This window comes from Astatotilapia calliptera, chromosome 1 (genome assembly GCF_964374335.1).
Source record: "Astatotilapia calliptera chromosome 1, fAstCal68.1, whole genome shotgun sequence".
Lineage (NCBI taxonomy): Eukaryota > Metazoa > Chordata > Actinopteri > Cichliformes > Cichlidae > Astatotilapia > Astatotilapia calliptera.
This window is the reverse complement of record NC_137422.1, coordinates 16,273,184-16,294,737: the sequence shown is the minus strand read 5'-3', so window position 1 is coordinate 16,294,737 and position 21,554 is coordinate 16,273,184. Positions and strand designations below refer to the sequence as shown.

At 39.3% G+C, this 21,554-nt stretch overlaps 1 protein-coding gene across 3 annotated transcripts; it reads right to left on the bottom strand.

The window, feature by feature from the left end:
* Nucleotides 1-575: 575 nt before the first annotated feature.
* Nucleotides 576-20,270, bottom strand: pcdh20 (protocadherin 20). Of its 3 annotated transcripts, XR_013902172.1 has the most exons (4): nucleotides 20,096-20,270; nucleotides 17,464-19,698; nucleotides 2,813-3,510; nucleotides 576-2,331 (listed from the first exon to the last, which is right to left on the bottom strand). XR_013902172.1 is itself a non-coding variant. In XM_080290347.1 (3 exons), exons 1-3 carry the CDS (start codon nucleotides 20,141-20,143, stop codon nucleotides 3,430-3,432), a joined length of 2,364 nt encoding a protein of 787 aa, XP_080146473.1. In that variant the 5' UTR covers nucleotides 20,144-20,270; the 3' UTR covers nucleotides 576-3,429. The 3 variants fall into 3 exon arrangements, 2 of the variants coding, with proteins under 2 accessions (XP_080146473.1, XP_026020931.1); XM_080290347.1 differs by having other exon boundaries at nucleotides 576-3,510; XM_026165146.2 differs by lacking the exons at nucleotides 576-2,331; nucleotides 2,813-3,510 and having other exon boundaries at nucleotides 16,081-19,698; nucleotides 20,096-20,267.
* Nucleotides 20,271-21,554: the final 1,284 nt, after the last annotated feature.

The following is a 21,554-nucleotide window of genomic DNA, read 5'->3' as shown; positions in this document are numbered from 1 at the left end:
AGCAGCAGGGTATTGATCTTTGCCTTTACCACATATGGGTCTACACAACAAAGCAAACAGAGTAAAGCACCTTTCAGTCACTTTTATGGAGCCTGTCCAGTTACACCTAATGGCTACATGTCACATGAAGAAGTAGAACTATTGAGTTGAGCTCATGCAGCTGACTTTGTTGTTTTTACTTTTTCATTGCTACTTATAAAAAAGACCTGCAGTCATATTTTCATTAAGTGACCTGTAAATCAATGAATCTCGAGTATTTTCATAACACAACAATTCAAAATCATCGGGATTTCATAGGGGACTGTCTCTTATGCTAAAGTGAGCTGTGAGGACAGTTGCTCCTGACAAAACTGTACCTGCAGGCACAGAGGACAAAATGCTTCATTCTTTGGTTGTTGCTCACATAATCTTATGGCCTCTGTAGCTCCGACTCCAGTCCTCCAAAGCAAGCAAAAAAAACTTTTAAACGAAAGAGCTGCTGGTATGAGCATCTGCTTGCTACTGATAAAAAGACTGCCAGCATCAGACATGATGTGACATGGCGTACTGGTCAGTGACTGAAGCTTCTGATCAAAGGCATCCGGTGATCTAAAACGGATTTTTCCGTATGGTGTTAGAGGTCAAGGGAGACATTTTTTTCATCATGGCGCAGCAGGGCAGCACGTTGGAATCGAGGAATCTAACAATGGGATTTCTCTCTTTGCTCAAATGATGTATTTAATTGTTGATTTGTAAATGCAGTAGGCAATAAATGTCCATTTTCTCCTTCTTGTCTACTGGTATTTCTTTTTGTTTTGCTTTGCTATTGATAAGGTGCAGGATAACAAGACTTCACTCAAAGACATTAAATCAAAATGTAGTCAGTTTGTAAAAGCTCAGCAAAAAGGATTCACTTTATTGCTTTTGCTTTAAAGGTCTAATTACCATGGAAAAGGAAAAACATGGAATAAAATGCAAAATAATCACTAGAATTTTGCATTTCTGCTTTTTTATCGGTGCTTACTCATATCATTTCCCCCAGAATCCCAGAAACACCAGCACTGGCATCAGATCAGTCATAAAGAATCACAAAAACTGATGAGCCTCACTCTTTTCTCAGCTGTCAGCGATGTAAAAGAAGTTTTCTTTCCCTACATCATTGCAATCAAGATCTTTAAAAAAAACACATACTGGAGCTACAGTCTATTGCACAATTTGTTTTATGTCAGTACACATTGGAATAGAACAGACAAACGCCTTTGTTTTATTTCTTTGAACTTTATTTGAATGTAATTTTATCAAGGATCTTCTTTCACAATGTTACTCAGTTGTCCTTTATTCCAATAAATCTGTTGCAATACTTGAAAGAACACAGAAGGCTTGCTAGATAGAAAAACTGCTTGTCTGGGCAGATCAGGTGACATAAAATAATAAAAAAAATCCCATCCCACTTCTGGCCTCTTGTGTTATTTCTTCAGCTTCTGGTTCCATGGCTTTCCTAATTAGGTAATTACTGTATGTTGTGGAGGTAGTGAATTGTGAAGAGCAGATCCTCTTTTGACCCAGAGGGAAAAGAGACTGTTTTTGGTCCTGCCATACAAAAACTGTGAGTACAACCCCTTGGGCAAAGCTAGATTCAGCTTCGAGGGTTTTAGAAATGAGATAATTTCCACGGTGTGAGAGGACTTGGTGAATCATGCTGAAAACAGAGGTCAGGACTGTGCTGGAAAATGAGCTACCAACTTTTGGGGCTGACATTAAGACTCTAATGTGTTCAAACAGAATTGAAATAGTTTAAACTTTAATGTCTCAGGAGATACCATGAACATATGTTTGGAGGAAAAGTATTTGATCCCCTGTTGAACTGATAAGTTTATCTACTCACAAAGAACCAAAATAGTTTATGGTTATTTCATTTTAATTGAGAAAGACAGGATATCAACCAAAAATCTAGAAAAATAAAAAAATAGCTATAAGTTATAAGTTGATTTGCATGTCACTGAGTGAAATAAAAAATTGACTCCCTACAATACAACCAGAATTCTGTCTGCTACAGACTGGCTGTGTGCCCATGTTGCATACAGATTGCAATCAATCAATTACAGATACTTCTGATCTCATCTCGTTATATCTATAAAGCCCTCTCCATCACCATGGGAAGACCAAAAAGTTGTCATGAGTACTAAAGTTGTCAAGATGGTAGACCTGCTCAAGGTTCAATAGGCTACAAGACTGTCAACAAGACGTTTGGTGGAAATATAAAATTAAATGTTCTCTTGCTGGAGATCCATGCAAAGATCTCCCCTCATGCGGTGAAGATGATCACGAGAAAGGCGATGGATCACCCCAAACCTACACAGGAAGAGCTTGTTAATTATCTGAAAGCAGTTGGGGCCACAGTCAACAAGAACACCACTGGCAACATACTACAGTAATGGAGAGCACTGAAAAGGGTCTGGGACAGGTCTTCAGGCATGATAATGACCCCCCTCCCCCCCAAATATTGCCAAGGCAAAAAAGGAGTAGCTAAAGAAGTAGCACAAGACTTTATGGGGAATTTTGTGGGGTCAGTAAAGCTCCCATCTCAGCAACACTGAAGGATTAAACAGTTATCACAAATATCCCCCTGGATGGCATTAGCCATTTCAGTATTAGCAATTACCAGAGCAACATTAGCTGTCTTTTGGAGCTAAACAGCATTCGGTATCAGTCCAGTCTGTTTGTAACATTAGTAGGCAGTATTAATTTAACAGGATAACACAAATATTCTCTCAAAGTCTGTGATTGAAGCTGAGAAACATTAATGAGCAAGTAAAAAGAAACAGCGGCCTACCTTACCAACTCTTTCTGATCAGCACCACAGACAGGCCAGAAGCACAGCACTATTGTAGACTTCCTAACAGTAGTGTTGTCCTTTATGCATTTTTGCACTACATAAGAGAATTTTAAAATATTTGCCATCATATATCTATATGTATAAAATGAAGAAATAGTGGAGTTATTAGAAGAGCATTAATAATGAATCTGAACTTGAGTACAGCTAGGCGTGTTTGGCCACTCTTCTAAATAAACAGAATTCTATACATGCTTTTATCTAATTTTACTTGTTTTTTTGCACTTGCTTCCTTTCTACAACGACTGAAAGTCTGTTAATCAATGCTTCTTGACTCTTTGTTACAGAGACCAGAGAAGGGCACAGCAGCAGAAGAGACACTCATCATAATGGAGTACTCAGTATCAGTTGGCAAGCATATTACAGTCATTCTGTATAATTTACAGTGCTAGCATGGACTAATGGTTGTATAGCTGGTATGCTAAAATGCTTTGGTCAGGCATATGTTTCTGTTAAAAATTGTAAATGGGTTGCATTTATATAATTTTTTCAAGTCTTATCGACCAGTCAGTGCGCTTCACAGTACAGGCCATGTTCACAGTTTTCTTCATACAACGTTAGTATCCAGCGTCCTGTCCAGGGTGAACCCTGCCTCTCACCCTATGGTATCTGAGATGGGCTCCAGCCCCCCTGCGACCCTGAAATGGATAAGCAGAAGAGAATGGATGGATGAATTTTTCCACAAAATTCTTTTCCCACTACGGTGTCTGTCGGAGTGAATCTCTTAAAGATACAGTGGTTATAGGTATTAACAACCCTTGTTTGCCTAAATAAATACCACCGATCACGAACACCTATACCATGTACAATCACAAAATTTGGGTCCAATGTGTCACCTGCGCTTGTTGCAGCTAAATTTGGTCGATGAAATACCTAAAATCTCTCAAATCCCAGGTTTAACCTGTGGACAATAGAGATTAGCACTGCAGCCAAACTACGATCAACAGAGATGACTAGTGCCATACGGCTTTTTTCCACTAAGAGGCTTATATTTCATAGAAGGTTATCTCTGGTCATATGTAATTTACACTGCAGTTATTAAGCATAGCCACCACCATGTTTAGTTTCTGCAGTCAGAAAAGATTATATTGGAAATGCACAGTGGGGTGTTAATTTAAACCTTACAAAGTGACATGTAGGTATAATGCACAGCCACTGACACCTGTTAATTCATACTAAGTAGCAGACTGCCAAAATTACACCTCTCAATAAGAACTGTATCACATTAATGCACATCAGGAGCATTATTTGTCCAAGATGCAAGTTAAAAATGCTCCCAAAGGTCTGAGCATGCAGGTGACTGAAGGTACCTCAGAACATTTTAACCATAATACAGATGACACTGTTTTTACTGCAGTAAATACTCCTATCTAAATTTCTTTACATATACTTCCATTTATTTTTTCATTATTTAGGTTTTTTATATTTTGGAGTGCTATTACTCAACAAGAGAAAATTGCCTTGCTCAAAAAGCGTCTCATCCGAGCTGGCAGAGCATCTAGACCTCATGCATGTGTTTATACTCCTGTCTGCTTAAGAGTGAGTTGGCACTCTGCTGATCAGAGGTGTGTAAAATTGCCAACACAGAGACACAAGGTGAAAACGAGTGCAACAGTACTCATGCTGAGTTAGTCACCAGTAAAAATGACACATTAGCTTGCACAAATAGAATGCTTAAGGACGTTTAAGGGTGTTCTTTTGGGGATGATCTGCATTGGGAATGTTTTCTCCCTCCTGTGCTCCAGATTGAAGACTAGAATAATTTAACTGCAGTGTTCTTTCAGTGATTGCCTTCTGTCTTGTGTTACCTATCAATATCTATATTTATTTTTTAAAATAAACTGAGGTTTAGTTTGAATTTGCAGCTCATAATTAGACTGAAAATGAAACCATGCAGTTGATAAGGTATGTAAAAGCATAGTAAATATAACATATGACCTGTAAATGTATCAGAATGCATAAAGTCAAGCTTGTTAACAAGAAAAACCTCCAACTGGGGGCATAAACTATGAGCTCGCAGCTGGAAGGTTTTTCATTAAGCAGGCTACAATACATTTGTTAGTTACATTTGTTAGTTATTTGTTGAAGGAAAAGAACAACATTCATTCTACAAGAATTATACTCGTATACTGTTACTGCCTGATTTCTTTCCCTATCTCGTCTTCTCTGCCAGGCTGAACCGTTTCTTTTTGTTGAGCTGACACCTTGAGTGTATCTGATAGCTCCACTTATAGTCATGAAAACTTAAATGTGTGTTCACTTACTGTCAGGTTGGAGCCAAGTGAGTGATCCAAACACAAACCTATCGAACACTTAACCTACACTGATGGAGATTTTGTTTTATCACCACTGGAAGTGTTATTTATAGCTACTGCAGCTCACCATAGAAATCTGTTTAGTTGTTGCCAGCTGAGTTAAAGATATTGTTGGATTCAACCTGGATATTATTCTTCATTTCCAAAGTCAAAACTCAATATCTGATTTAAAAAGTGTTAAATACCTGTCACTATACTGCATATGGAAGCCATTTAAAATCTAATTATGATATGTATATTTTATATGGACTAGGTTGAAGAGCTTCCTGTGTGCCATTTACATTTTTTTAACCACATTTTATCCTCTCAGCTACTGAGTGTGTTTTCAGTGGCACCTGATTGTAACTGTGATGTTGAATTCTTGATTCTACTTACTTGCCCCAACCAGTCATCTGAGCTCGAGTGTGTCATATGCAGTATTATTTGCCAGAGTGGTCCAAATGCATCCCACTGACATCTGATAATCCTCCACATTCTTGCAGTCCTAACAGGCACTAGGGCAATTACAAGTACTGCGTCACACAAGTGGGCACTTGACTGCTTACTGCAAGTGTGGGTTTTGAGAGGGACCCTTGGCAGCAGTGAAGTACACCTGAGTATGGTGGACTCGGGAGTTTATTAGTCAGACCTGCAAGATCATCTCACTCTCATCTCCCAGCTCGCCAGCTGACATTTCTCATTTTGATTTGTGTTTCAAATTCGTGCACTTTCACACCCCATAATATTTATAGACAGTGCGTGCATAGGATTGCATTGCTTTGTGTGCTTAAAATAGTATTATTTAAGGACTATGTGTTGTTTGCTCTCTTTTGAGCTGGGGCGTGAAAGCACTCATCCAAAGTTCATTGGAGAATGTTACACAAGCATGCAAATGATTTGTTCCTGATCACTCTGTTTGTTGCCAGCCGGAACATATGACTAGTGTCTCTAATCCTCCCTGTAAAAGAGTAATGCATCATGCATAATACTTCAACTGGTCAATCCTGAAATATTACAGGAGACTCTTTTTAGTGCAAAGCCATAATGAACAGTGAAGTCATACTTCTTGTTGCTGACTAAAATGAAGGGAATGTAAGGAATATAGTAAGCATGCATCTGAAAAAGTGCACTTTTAGTAGTTTGTATTTTTACTATTAATTACAGAAATGCATGTTTTCCTAGCATGTAGCGAAGCTCAGGTAAAATCAAACATCAACTTGTTCTTCTAAGCCTAAAAGGTGATCCAAAAATCAGGGCCAAAAAGGTTGGCCTACAAAACATGTTAAATGAAATAAAAGTAATTTAATTATTTTGCTGAAGCAGAGGACATATTCATTTAAATCTCTGCATCTGAATTTTATCAACCTGTCCTGGGAGTTAAAAAACCCCAAAGCCTCGTGAAAAAAAAAGAAGCAGACATGGTTTAAGTTTATTTAAAGAAGAAACAACGATGGAACAAAGCACTGGGCACAAAATTTTAGGTTCCATATGGCATTAATTGCAAAACTTGAAGCAAAATGAGCTGCATCATAAACATTTATTTCTCTAGCCACCTGTTCATCTGTCTATATTTGTCCTTTCTCTCTGCTGCCTCGAATCTGTGCTCATTTCTTTCATTTCTGTGCCTTTTTCCTTTGTTTCTTTGCTCATCACTGTCAGGTCAGAAGGTAAAAACAAAGTGCAAAAGGATTAATATGTTCACTCCTGTTTTTCTCTTTCTGTTGCCCTTTTATTGCCATCCAATTAGTAGTGTGCAGCCCTGTTGCCTCAGCTGAAATTTCAGCTCTTATTGGCATTACCCACTGCAAAACAGGAAAAGCGTGACATTTCGAGTATGTTAAATTAGTTAACTGGCAGATTGTACCGCACATGTTTATGTGATGTGTGAATGCATAATTCGGCCTCTGGTCTACCCATTTCCAAATATGGTATACTTTTTCACTTACAGTGCCGCAGATCAGTGACCAGCATCACTCAAAGAGGGCAAATAAAAGAAATGAAGACAGAGCTTTTTTTTTTTCTTCGAAAAACTTTCACATTTTATTCACCAAATTAGGTAAGTAGACTTAGTGCCCCTTGAAAGAAGAAATGGCTTCCTGAAATGCATGAATGGCTGATATTAACAAGGAACACTCATCTGGCACTCCATTAACTCAGGCTAAATCTACAGCTCAGTGAGACAGCTAGACAATCAGACCATATAGGGCACCTGTCTTCTAAGTCTTTAATACCCTTCTACTTTTCTAGGAGAGGGAGAGGGAACACTTTACTTGCAATGCGACATATATTCAACACAGATCTCCTTCAACCTTGAATGAAGTGCATTATAGTCTCTTTAGTACTTTGTTTTCTCGTTTCTGATTTTACAGCATGCCATCCACAAAGCAAAGAACACAGAAAGAATGAGGAAAAAAGTTCGTAATTGTGATAAAGAAATAACTCCTTTATTTCTTTTTTAAGTGGTTAAAAAAATAAACCACTTAAACCTGTGCTTTCAATTCAAGGATAGATAGTTTTAAGCAAACAGTGTCATGATCCTGGGTCTGTTGACCCAGCGTTTTGAGTTTTAGTTTATGTAAGCCCGTCAGGTTTCCTAAGTTCATTTGTTATCATGCCTAGGTGTTTCTAGTTCTTATTATTTCCCCCTCGTGTTTCCAACTATGTTAAATCTCCCCTGCTCTTCATGCATTTCATGTCTGTGTCTTACGTTGTCAAGTTCGGGTTGTCATGTCTATGTCTCTTTATGTTTCCTGTTTTATTGTGAAGAGGTCTGGTGTTTCTGTGTTCATCGTGTTCAGTTTTACTCTCCCACTGTGACGTCATTATGTTCATGTGTGCCAGCTGTTTCCCCATGTGTTCCCACTTCCCTCATCATCCTCCTGTGTGTATTTAGTCCGTGTGCTTTCAGTCATTTGTTGTCAGGTCGTCTGCGCATCCATGTCTCATCTCCAGGTACCCATGTCAGTTCACTATGGTTAAGGTTTTTTATGTTTTGTTATTAGTTCACCCAGTTTAGGTTATTGTTTAGTTTTCACCGATGCCCTATTATTTTGTACCCTCATTGCTAGTCTCAATAAACGGCTTGTTTTGTTAATCCACACCACGTTTTGGTCTGCGTTTGAGTCCTCCTCTGCAACACATACGGTCTGCCCCCGCCAGACCGTGACAAACAGGACATGCCCAATACAAAGGCACTGTGGTCACTAACAGGGTGTTAGTGACCACAGTGCCTATATGACATATATACACTCAACACCTTTTGTAGTACCAGGTTGGATAATAACCTTTAACATTAAAAACTGCTCTAATCCTCTGTGACATACATTGAACGAGGCGCTGGACAGTCCTCGGAGATTTTGCGTCATATTATTGTAGATTTATCAGCTTTTATGATGTGAATCTCCCATTCCCTCAAATTTCAATGGTCATCTATCAGATTGAGATCTGGTATCTGGAAGTCATCTCAATGCAGTGAACTCTCAAGAAACCAGACTGAGAAGATTTGGGCTTTGTCACACGGTGCGTTAACCCTGTTAGAAGCAGCCATCAGGAGATGGGCACACTGTGGTCATAAAGAGATGGATGGATGGTCAGAAACAATTCTGTTTTTACTAAGTGGCCCAAAGTGTTCCAACAAAATATCCTCCACACCATTAAGCCGCCACCAGTCTGAACAAGGCAGGATAGATCTAACCATTTGCATCGTTTACACAACATTTTAAACCTACCATCCAAATGCGGCAGCAGAAACTGAGACCAGTCAGTTTTTTTTTTTTATCTTCTATTGTCCGGTTTTGGTGATCCTTGTGATTCTGGCCTCAGTTTCCTCTTCTGAGCTGGCATGTGTGGCACCTAGTGAAGTCTCTGCTGTTACAGCCCATCTGCTTCAAGGCTGTATGTGTTTTGCTTTCAGAGATACTCTTCGGCAGACCTTGATTGTAACAAGTGCTTATTTGAGTTACTGTTGCCTTCCTATCAGCTTGAAGGAGTCTGGCCTTTCTCCTCTGACATTTGGCATCAAGAAGGAATTTTCATCCCAAAGACTCACACAAGTTTTGAAGCCACTCACAATTTCACAGCTGGGTTACATGTATGGTGGCCGATGGATAGTGATCTAAAGCCCACCCATAGCGTCTGTTAACAAAGCTGTAGTTTTCAACATGATACTTTTTCAAAATATCAAAGCACTGAGGAGCACTGATAGAGTCACAGTTTTTTCTGCAAAACAACCACAACTAATTCCATTAACATATGCAGTCACTATCTTGACAATTCATAACAAAGGTAATGCAAGTACAAAGTAAAACTGATGACAGGTGGAAAGGAACCTTTTTAGAGTTACCTTGATAGTCACACCCATAATCCCATAACAGGATTTCCTCTATACAATAGCGCTGACACCAGTGTTCTGTACACCTTAACATCTCAGCTGCAAATAACAGAGAGTGGAAAAAGGTGATATTTGGTGTGGACATGAATATTAGCCAGTCTAGGTTCTTCTATGCATTTTGGTCTTCTGTTCACATGGAAAATTGCACAAATATCTGTGAACCCAGCATTTTCTGACTGAACCACAACATTTTATGCCATGGAATGAGAACACACTTATATCAACTAAAAACGGTTGAGGTGAGGTTGACTTTAACTGGGCACTTGAGTTGCAGAAGAAAGAAAACAAACAGACAAAAAGAACAGTTGTCAAAAGTATATCAGCTCTAAATTAAGTGGCTTTGAGACCTTTGAAATGGCTTTTCACCAGTGCGCAAAAGAAAATATTAATTAAGTTCCCCTTTGCCAGCTGTGTCATCTTTTAAAAGGATTTGTGTAGCTGTGTTCCCTATCAGTTTGGAAGGAGACACGGGAGAATTAGAGTCAGCTGAGAGAAGGAAGAGAAAGTGGATGGGGAGTCAGTGGTCTGTGAAATCAAGCACTCTTTTAAAACAGGAACCGATGAGCCAGCGACCTTGTAGTCAGCTAATCAGAGAATTCTGATTCATTAAAAATGTTCGACTTGTTAGTTAGCTCTCCTTAGAAATCTGTTTGCTGCTCCAGTTAAACAGAAGCATTAACCAGCAAGCATCAAGTGCATCGTTTGGAAGAAAACCAGTTTAACAGTTGGTACGAGTGGAAATGATTGCTCCAAGGAATGGCTGCTTGATTCACTTTACAGTAAGCCCCATTACAGCTTGGAGCTTGTTGACTTCCTGTTACATTCCAGAAAAATGGCTAATGGGTGAGGGGAGTAGCAAATGTTAAATGTGGGTGAAAGAAAAAGCTAAACAGAGCAGATTAAAAAAAACAACATTTGTTTTTTTGTTTTATTTGTAAGATGAGGTAACTCAGAGACAGCTACAAGCACATGATCAGACAATACAGAAAAGATATGGCTAAACAAACCAAAGCAAGACACTACTCACTTGTAGATCAAAACACCACTAAACTCACAATCAGAACTCAAAGTACACCACTGAAGCTCACCACTCACCAAACGCTTACAGCAGTGTGATTGTGAGTGGCTCCTCAGGACAAATGGGAATCGGAGGGGAAGATTGATAGCAACACCACAAGCCACCGATCAAAAAGAATACTATTCTCTCTTATGAAATCAAGGTAGGCCCAGCTTTAAGGGTTGTTTAGGCCCTGAAAATGTTGTCTATATGCCTCTGGGTTAAATTTGTAGTCTAGCAAGATGGCACTCTTTAGTTTTTAATCTTGTCGCCAGTACATTGCTGTAGCTTTTTGCACAAAGGCCTCAAAGTAAGTCTCTATCAATACAAGGAATGACTGCCTTTTGCATTTCTTGTTTACAGTCTAACAACAGAGGATGACGTTTAATGGGGCTGAGAATTGTTTAAAGACAGGAAAAGACTTAAGGCTGTTGGTTTTGTATCTATAGTGTACGTATTAATGGGGGATTTGTGCGTGGTGAGGATGCGGACATGCGTGAAAGCTATCTGGCCTGACTTACTGCATTGTGCAAAGGAGGAACACATTCCTCAGTTAACTTTATGTAATATTTGTTAGGACTGGCGAGTCATTTGATTAAAATAACATATAAATAACCAAATGCAAGTGTAAGACTGATGTTGAAATTTTTATCCCCCAAACAACAACAACAACAAAAAAACAGTCAGGGGAGTCATCACTAACAAATGACTGCAATTTATAAAGAACCTGTGGATGAATATATTAGCAAAAACAGAAAAGAAATTCAAATAGTAATCCATTTTGCAAAAATGACCCTAGTATATGTGCCACCTGTGCAAAATTATTATTACATAATTATTCCGAGTAGTAATGGCAAAAACAAACATGCACACCCTCCTAAAGATTCAGCTGTGTGCATGTAAAAATACATTTGTCAAAGCTCACCTGTGGCTGAGATCCCCACAGCACCAGAGCACAGGTGCAATGTAACACTGTGCTGTAAATCTTATGTTCTAGTTCAGGCTCTTTCGCCTGGTAACAAATATTGTGGTGCATACTCATTTTCACCTCAACACAACGTGCTGAAGAAATTAGCCAAAGCAGATCTGTCCTGATATAATTCTTCTATTGTTCTGAACTATTCAAATGTCACTAAAATGCCATTCTTACCTTTGACTATATAGTTGCATCAATACACTTCAATTACAGATCATATTCAACCCCAAGCGTAGAGTAGTATTACGTGTCTGTCAAAGACAACCCTTCAGCACGGTTCAAACAAGGAGAAGCAAAAATCCTTTTAAAGGATTGTAAATGAGTGAGTCATGCTTAGTTCCATGGTCAAAATAGACTAGAATCATCTGAATACACGCCCAAAACATTAAGCTAGAGTATAATTTTTGCTCTTAGCCATTGAAATAAAGCAAACATCAGAATAGAAAATACAAGTTTCTAATATTGCATACAGTGGCAGAACAGGACAATATTAAATTGTAAGAAGTCGTGAGAAAAAAAAAAGAAGTTATTCTGAAATAAATTGACGCAGTTAATTCCCTAGAAGCCCCTCTGTGTTTTGCTGGGATGAAACAGGATGAAACTGAGAGAAAAATTGGGATGGAGGACTAAAGAAAATTAGTAACGTAATCCACAGCAGGATCAAAAGAGTGCGATTGGATTATATTTTGTTGCATCAGAGCAAATAAAAGATGTTTCAGATCAAAGGCAGTGATTTTCAGTGGGGGAATATGGAGATGCATTATTGAAGATTGAACAAAGTCCATTTGTGTGTGCGTATGCATGTGTGTGTGTGTGTGTGCGTGGGGTGGTGTCGGTGGTGGTGGTAGGGGCGGTCGTATTTGATGTCATAACTTGGGAAACATAGCCTCTCTTATTCAGCAGAGCTCTGTAACTCTACCTGGGCCTCTCATTGTGTCTTTATTTGTTTGATTTCAAGGGAGGGACGTTACAATAAAGCCAATCTGGAAATGAGATCAGGCTGTGACTGATGGTAATTACTTGCTGTCTACACCATTAAGAATTTAATGTAATTTCAGATAGACTTTCCTGGAAGGGGGGGTGGGGTGTAGCGGAGAGAGAGAGAGGGTAAGAGAAACAGAGAGAGAGGGAGAGAGAGAAAGATGGAAGGGAATATAGCTGAACCGTATCTGTAATTTCTCAGTGTATCTGCATGAGATTATGAAGAAAGACCTCTCTGAAACAAATGAACAACCACATCAATAAATGCATCGAAAGTTGTAGCCGCATATAATATAAAACACAGAAAACTAAGGGTGTCTGTCACAAGTTCAAGAACACGATTTAAATCACGTTTATTCTGTCCTGGTCTGGGGATATCAAACTGGCTATCAGCAGGATCACCACTTGAAGTGATCAGTCATGTAGAAAAGCTGTGGGGTGCCTCTGTCTTTTTGGCCCCCTTTCCATCTGTTTCTAGAGATGTAAAACCCAGAACAGGATTTATGTAACAAGACACATATATCAAACTCAGTCTCCTGAAGATTAGAAAAAACAAAAAGCAAAGGTTAAAGGTACTTTGGAAGACTGGGTGGGACTGAAGGATACAGTACAGCTGAAATATCTTGATTTTTTGACTGCAGAACAAATAGCTAGGGATGCAGATTCATGCAGCAGGTTTGGATACCCCAAAGAAATCTTGTATTTATCAGTCTGTCACATCATTGTGAAGGAATATTGAGCCACTTTTCTTTGCAGCATAGCTGTAGTTCATTCAGATTGTGAGCAATTCTTTATGCAGGCCCCTTCACAGAATTTCAGTCAGGTAGATTTTTCTGCTGTGCTTGGCATCATTGTCCAGTTGCATGATCAATTTTTGTCCAAGATGGCCTCATATTTGACTACAATACTTTGGTACACATAGGAGTGTTTGATTGACTCAATGGCTTCAAGGTGCCCAGGTCCTGTGGGTGCAAAACAAACCTAAATCATCACCCCTCCCACCATTGTGTTTTACGGTTACGATGAGAGCTTTTTGTGGATATGCTGTGTTTGGTTTTTCCAAATGTGGCGCTGTGCACTATGACCAGATGTCTCCACTTTGGTCTTGTCTGTCCAGAAGTCTTATTGTTTCTTCAGATGCAACTTTGCAAAAGCCATGTTGCCACAGTCTGTACTGTCATGAACTTTAAGAGTCTTAGATGTAGCTCTTGGATGATGTGCACTTCTGGTAGATTGTGGCATTGTGGTAACACAAATCCTCCAGACCAGCAAGTTATCAAAACTTCCATTATAGTAAGAAACGTTACTTATATGTACTAAAAGTGAACATGTGAGAAATAGCATGGTGCTTTTTTCAGCTTGTAGGCCACAACAGAGACATACAAGAGAAGAGTTAATATTGAAGCCAAATGTATTCTTTTCACCTATTGAAACATCTTAAAATGAAACAAATCCAATCCGATCCGATCTTACCATTTATTAATAGAAACCAGTGTTTGTTATTGCACACTGAACCATACTCTATCATCATAACATCTGGGTTTAGGCCAGCACAGACATAAAGGTCTTGTATGACTGTTTCCTGTCTCAACATGCTGAATGAAACGACTTATTGAAAGAGTCAGAATGGGTGAAAGAGAAATGAGACACACTAAAGTGAGACCTCAGTTGTTATTACTGCAATTAATCACAATCTGTAGTTGTTTGCTCAGAGCAAGAAAAAAAGAAAAGAAAAGAGAGAAGAAAAGAAATCTGCAAAATTTGTTGTATTATGTGTCACTTGGCTTCAGACAAACTGAGTCTGGGCTAAGCTACTTGAAGTTACTAAGTTACTGTAGGATGACATCAGCAACATTATTAAGGCAAAGACTGAGTATCGCCTCTGGCTGACACATGAGGAGAGACTAACATAGCACCTGTATTTGCAATGATGTTCTAGCATTGAAGGCTTTTTATAACACAGCCTTCCAGTTCCTGTAGTCACATACATCTAAAAATATCTTGATAAAAGCAAAAAATGAATTAATCAGTAACACAAAGAAATTCATATTTTAAGTTAATACAAATATTTAACCTCCTAAGACCCGAACTCTTCCACGGCATGCATTTTTAATTTCTCTTTGATATTTGGGCTGATTGGGTCCTAATTAATGTAAAAACAAAGAATTATTACCAGATTTTTTTTTTTTTTACCTAATTTTTGTTTCTAAGAAAAACGAGAGCCACATATGAGGATATTCGTTTAAAATTTCGATACAACAGTAGCAGTTTAATGTCCTCGTAAGTGGATATTAGGCCCTTGTTGAGCAAAATTGAGTATTTTGGTCTAAATAACCCAAAATGTGATGTCCACATATGTGGACGCCAGGTCCTAGGAGGTTAAGACCATAGGAAGTATATTGAATGTGCGGCTGGATTACTCTTTTTCTTAATGAATGTTAAAGTCAGGCCAATCAGTTACAGCTCTGATAGTACATGAGACTAATGATGTTGATTTCCTTTATGTCACCCATATTATTATTTGTCTGAAATACATTATAGTATGCATCCAGCATACATATGCCCAAGGTGATTACTAAGGATTACACGGAGCTATTTCCAGTTCCTGATGTGCTCTGTGCGTTAATGACGTGCTACTGTTAAAAACATAAGGCTGGTATTTACTTGAGAAACTGCGCTGGAGAATGTACTCTCAATACAGGTTTGTTTGCATTCTTGCTGTCTTGTGAAAGCCAAACCTGAACTGGTTTTAGAGGCATATAACACAACAGAGTGCATCACTTGGGAGGGTGCATACAGTAGTTAGCCCAGGTACAAAGAGTCCTGAAGCCTCTTTGCCCACATAACTTTCATAGCAAACATACAAATACAACAAAGAAGCACAGGGCAGAGAAAAAGCAGCTTTAAAACCAAAAGGCTTTCTGAGTTGATCTGTTGGGGGAGAATGTGTCAGAAGCACTTTCACACTTTCCAGATATATCCCAAAGTTGTTGTGGAATGAAAAGCACAGTGATTGCGAATACCACTCAAGAGAGGTGAGAAATGTGAATTTGATCCTCAAACACACCAGACACGAGCAGCTGCACTATGTTTTTCCTTCTTAGTGGGACTCTTGGTATTACCTCACCAGGTCTGTTCTTCACAGGTGATGGCAACAATAATACAGAATCATGTACTTTTGATCTTTAACTCCTTCAGCGACACTCACACTTCGTAAGATCCAACAGGCACTTAATTTGTATACCAAATTTGATATATGAAGAAGATGAAGTCTAAATGTATTTTTTATTAGGTGCCAATCAGTATCTATCAATTTCCTTCCTTACTTTAAAGTATATTTCCATTCTTTGTGTTTTTCAGTTTATTTTAATCTAAACTACAGGCTTGTTTTCTTTTAAGCATATAAATGACATTTATACCAGTCAAGTTTAGACACACACATCTGAGTGCATGTAGGATATATGTGTGATAGCAAGACATAATGAAATCAATACAGAATAAAATCCAGTGTATTATAAAAATAAAGTATCTTTAATAGTTACAAACAGTCTATCACAAACACTTGCATATTTTCACAGACACATTGAGAATTGCATGACTCTATAAAGGAAAGTGATGTATTTAACTTAAAAGTAGCTTTTTTGACAAGTTTGGACACAGTTCCAGTAGCAAAGTGATGAAAATGTGATTATTTTGTTGTTGTGCTGATTTGGCACAACAGCTGTACGGAATTTTTATTGATAAAAAGAAAAGAAAAGGGGACAAAAACAAACAAACAAACAAACAAACAAAACAAAACAAAAAAACTCAAGGTGCACCTACAAGCTTTTTCCCCCGGAACTTTTAACCTAACATTATATCACTCAATTATCACTTATATGTACTATATTATTGCACAACATCTGAGCAAAAGTAGAAAGTAAGACACAAGTGAAAACGTGTGAAGAAACGTCTAGTTTGTTTGTTAGTCTAGTTTGGTCTGTTGTCATTGCGGTTGTCGTGTATAGAACAACGTTTTATGGCATTCACGTATTCTGTGTTAGCTTTTCCAATTCACTTTGATTGCCCTTTTCTGTATTACAGACCTCACGGTTACCTCATGAATATAGATAAACATTTAACTTGGAAATACATTTATTTTTCAATTATATTTGTATAACCGATACAAGTGACAGATGGTCTAAAGAGATGCATTTTTTTCTCTAAAGCAGTGTCTCTTGTCCTTACCAATCAAATGCAAAACTTGTATATAAAGTTGTAAATCTCTTTATACAGTATTTACATGGGACCTTGGTAATATTCACTGAGTTACTGTGATGTTTTTGTAATGACACCGTTGCTGCCTGCCAACAGTTGACAGAAAGTGGTGGCATATGACAAAAAACAATCATCACAAAGCCCAAAAGAGGAACTTCATGTAAGAGAAAGTTCTTACAGTGAGTTTTGTAAACATTTATGTAAACAGTGGTGGTGTTTTTTTTGTTTGAACGAGTGAACAACTGAACATCAGATGTTAGAGATCTGTCTGAGCTTTCTGTTCACAACCTGCATCGAGTCATTTTGAATTTTTAAAGGTATTTCCACTTCTGATCTTTTCATCCTGTTCTTTTTAAACCTCCTACAGCATATGTAAGACGTCAGCGTGACAACCAAGAAGAACAGCCCCAGACACGTCACTGAAAGAGCAATGAGGACAGGCTGACACGGGAACGGCTCATACCTCTCAGGCCCCTCTGCCATCTGGCCAATGTACCAGGGCCTCTCCTCTACCTCTATGTCAGCCTCTCTGGTCAGCAGACTTTGAATGTAACTTTCATTACTCACTGTTTCATTGACAAAGAAGTTAACCATAACTGTTGAGTACAGAGGTTCAGGTTGACCATGATCACTGACCTTCACCAGAAGGCTGTATAGGCCACGATTGCTGAGCTCCCTCTTTAATGTGATATTTCCTGTTTCTGGGTCAATGGCAAAAGACCCGGGCTCACCGCCTTTCCTTTTAATGATACTGTAGGCGATCACAGCATTCATCCCTGTATCTTTATCCACAGCGTACACCTCTGTGATTGATGTTCCTGGTACAGTGTTGGGTAGCACTAGCATGTAAGACTGATTCGACTGAGGAAAGAGGACGATTGGTGGGTTGTCATTTACATCCAGCAGAAGCACGGTAACCATTGTGACAGAGGAGAGAGCAGGCTCCCCACCATCAACAGCCTCGATCCATAGCTGGTAGGTCCCCTGCTGCTCCCGGTCCAGTGATGTCTTTGCCCTCAGTGCCCCTCGGCCTGTGTCTATCATAAAAATGTCACTGCCATTCAGGATGGAGAGGGCCACCCAGCCATTTTCTCCAGCATCAGCATCAGTCACAGAGAGGACACCGATCTCACCATAACCTGGGAAGTTCTCTGGCACAAAGAAAGTGAAATCCTTGTTGATGAATCGTGGACTGTTGTCATTGCGATCTTGCACGGTCACCACCACTGTTGCAATTGACTCCCTTCTGGGTGTCCCCTGGTCCACCGCTCTCACGATGAACCGGTATGTCTCTTTCTCCTCACGGTCCAGCGATGTGGCCACAGTCAGGATACCTGTAACTCGATCCACAACAAAAATACCAGGGGCGTCGCCTCCGAGGAGGTAAAGAACTTCCCCTCTGCTTTCACTGTCCTGGTCTGACGCTTGGAGCTGAGTGAGAAAAGTGTTTGGCGGATTGTTTTCTTCAACTGATATCTCCACCAAAGACTGCTGAAACACAGGGGCATTGTCATTCTCGTCCAAAACTTGCACCTTAAGGAAGGTCTTGATAACGATCCCACGGGTGCTATTAGCAACCAAAATAAGATCATACTCCTGTGTCCTCTCAAAGTCCAAGGGCTCTGTTGTCTCCAACAGGTATTCATTCTTGAACAGCTGATAGGGGCTCAACCTGAAGGGACCAGGTCCTTCCAAATAACAGTCCACCCGTTGGTTCTTATCAATGTTTTTAACAGTAAAAAAAGCAATTGGAGAAAAAGCTGGTTCAGATTCCTTTATTGTTACCACCCCATCTTTTTCTGGCGCAATGTACCGGGGTATGAGAGTAGGGGGTCCAGTGACAACTTTGATGATATGGACAATAACAGTGGCTACAGCAGGAATACAACCAGGTCCAGTAGCCAGAACAGTGAGTTTGTAAAATGTGGCTGTGCCAGTGTCTATTTTCCCTGCGAGCTTGATCACTCCTGTAATTTTGTCCAAATGGAACAAGCTCCTGGTGTCCCTTGGCACGCGTTCACTGTAAGCATAGCTGATCTGAGCATTAGCACCAAGGTCAGGGTCAAAAGCATGCAGACGTGCCAAATGTACCCCTTTGGTGGTATTCCCATGCAGAGTGACATTAATTTGTGACTCTTTGAATTGGGGACAGTTATCATTCACATCCGTGATGACAATTTTCAAAGTCGCAGCACCAAGTAGAGGAGGGGTCCCCCCATCCTCTGCAATTATATCGGTAATGTATTCCGCCTGAGTCTCTCGGTCCAAAGCTTCTGTCACAATGAGGAAAGGCGTCAGCTCACCTCCTTCATTCTCCTCAACATCCAATGTGAACATTCCAAAGTCATTAACCAGCCAGTAGGTTTGCACTCCATGAGGACCCAGGTCTGGGTCAACTGCCGATTGCTCTACTGCATAGCGAGCATTGATTGGTGCGTTTTCAGGGACAGACATAGCGATCTCATCTGTGGGGAACTTTGGCCTGTTGTCATTAACATCCTCAATGAGAATCTTTACTTTGACAAGCTGAAAGTATTGTTGAGGCAGCACAAACACATCCAGTGAGAGGACACATCCCTGCCCCTCTAAGTTATCAGCACAGAGAGTCTCCCTGTCAATCTCTGTAGCAGATGTGTAAAGCTCCCCGGTGGTATTATTTAGGTTCACATACTGTTCACTGACCTTCTTTTGAGCGAGACTGAATATAAAGGGGGGGTCAACAGAGAAATCCAAATTTAAATCTACTCCAATAGCTCCTATAAAAGTCCCCCTTGGTAATCCCTCCTTTATCTTATAGATGAGCTCTTTTGCTTGACTGAAATTTGCCAAACAGGAAAGGGGGTTGGTGTAAAGCAAAAGGATGCACAATCCCTGTAAACACAAGAAAAAATGTTAAAAGATGAAGATGTTGTGGTTTAATTAAAGTTAGTAAAGAAATAGGTATTTGGGATATATTATTCTTATTCTCATTAAAAATAAATATTTTGTTTTCCTATCAGTTACAGAGCTGTTCTGAAACCTAAATAACAAAATAACATCCATATGTTCAGTTTATGAAGTATTTAAATCAGGCCCTGAAATTAGACTGTTATGAAATCAAGGTTTATCTGCACAAGTTTAAGAGAAAGATGAAAAACAATATGATGTATAAGGGCCTAATCCTATATCTGCCTTAATGATATGAAATGGTGCTCACAAAGCCATCTAACATATGTGTAGCTGCGTAACATTAAATTCTGTTTGTGAAGCAAATTGTTGTGAAACTTACCCATATTCTTCCTCTTTTGCTGAGTCTAGGATGTCTGCTGTTGAACATGTTTATGTCCGTTTGTAGCACTTTCCACTCATAGCAGGAAGAGGAGCAGTTTAAGTAAGCCAGGCATTTTGAGCGTTGAGCTGTGCAGACCTCTGCTAAGTGCTATGCCTTATTTCTATCTGACTTGAACAAGTCATTCATCCCACTGCCTGCTCAGGACACTCCCACCATATGCAAATCAGGCCCTTGTGACAACCAATGAGAGACGATGGCAAGTGGGAAATCCACTTTGGTTCACAGATTCTTTTGTTTTTTTAAACGACGCTATCAAAGCACATTGACACACCTGCACCTTCTACACACGCCCACACGGCTTCTGCCAACCTGTCTGTGTGGCAAACTAAAAACATATGATTGCCAACTGAGCTTATACTGACTCAGGAGACTAAGCCAGATGTAAAATATCAGGCGCCTACAGATTAGTTTAATCCAGCAGTAGTTAACAATCACAGCAGAAATAAAAATCCACAGAATCAATTAAAGAAAAATATATGATAAACTGTAAAATGCTTCTTACAACCCCTAAATGGAGACTTTGATTTTCTAAATGCATCTATAGATAGGAAAGTATATTGTTAAGATGCAGACATGATTTAGATTGATCGTAAACATAAGCAAATTGTGAGATTCATTCAAATATGGCTTCTTCATACATGCAGAATATGGATGAAATCAATAGAAGAAAAATGAAAATATAATCAGCAAGCCAGCAGAGAGGTGATCTTGGCATCATAAGTGGTGCAATGGTCAGACTCTGGATTGAGCCTCTAAATAAATCAACCCACTAATCCCCATGTGTTCTAAATGCCAGGCCAGCTGTTTGCTGGGATTGGAAGCATACTGCTCAGAGAAACTAAATGATTGAAGTTCTTTGGAAAAGGGCAGATTGAGACAGTCACACACACGCAGTATGTGTCATACTGTGTTAGGTATTTCTTCATTGCAAGGGTTGGTGGCTGGGCAAAACTGGGGCTTAATCTTAGTAACACACTTCATGCATTTCCTTCTTTATTAGGAATAGTAATAGTTGTCGTATTTTCTGTAATATTTTTGACGCACTTGGATAATGTAGCATATATTCCAGTGATAAAACTTCTAGTATACTGAATAATCTCCAAATAAATGTTACATCCTGTAACCAGAGTTTTTCTGGTCCATGCACTGAGCTCGGAAATATTTCTGTAAACACAGACTTAAGACATGATAGGCCAAGAGGCTTTAGAGCGTGGGAAAGAAGCAGATGAGGGAAATTAGACTCATTTGAAAGCTGCCTTTAGGTACAGAAGGTCTGAGGTTTAGTTGCTTGAGATGACATGACAGAATTAGAGTTGTACACCAGAATAAAGCTGTTGGCATTACATGATTTACCCTATAGTAGTTGCATCATGGGAAGCTGAACAGAAAGACCAGT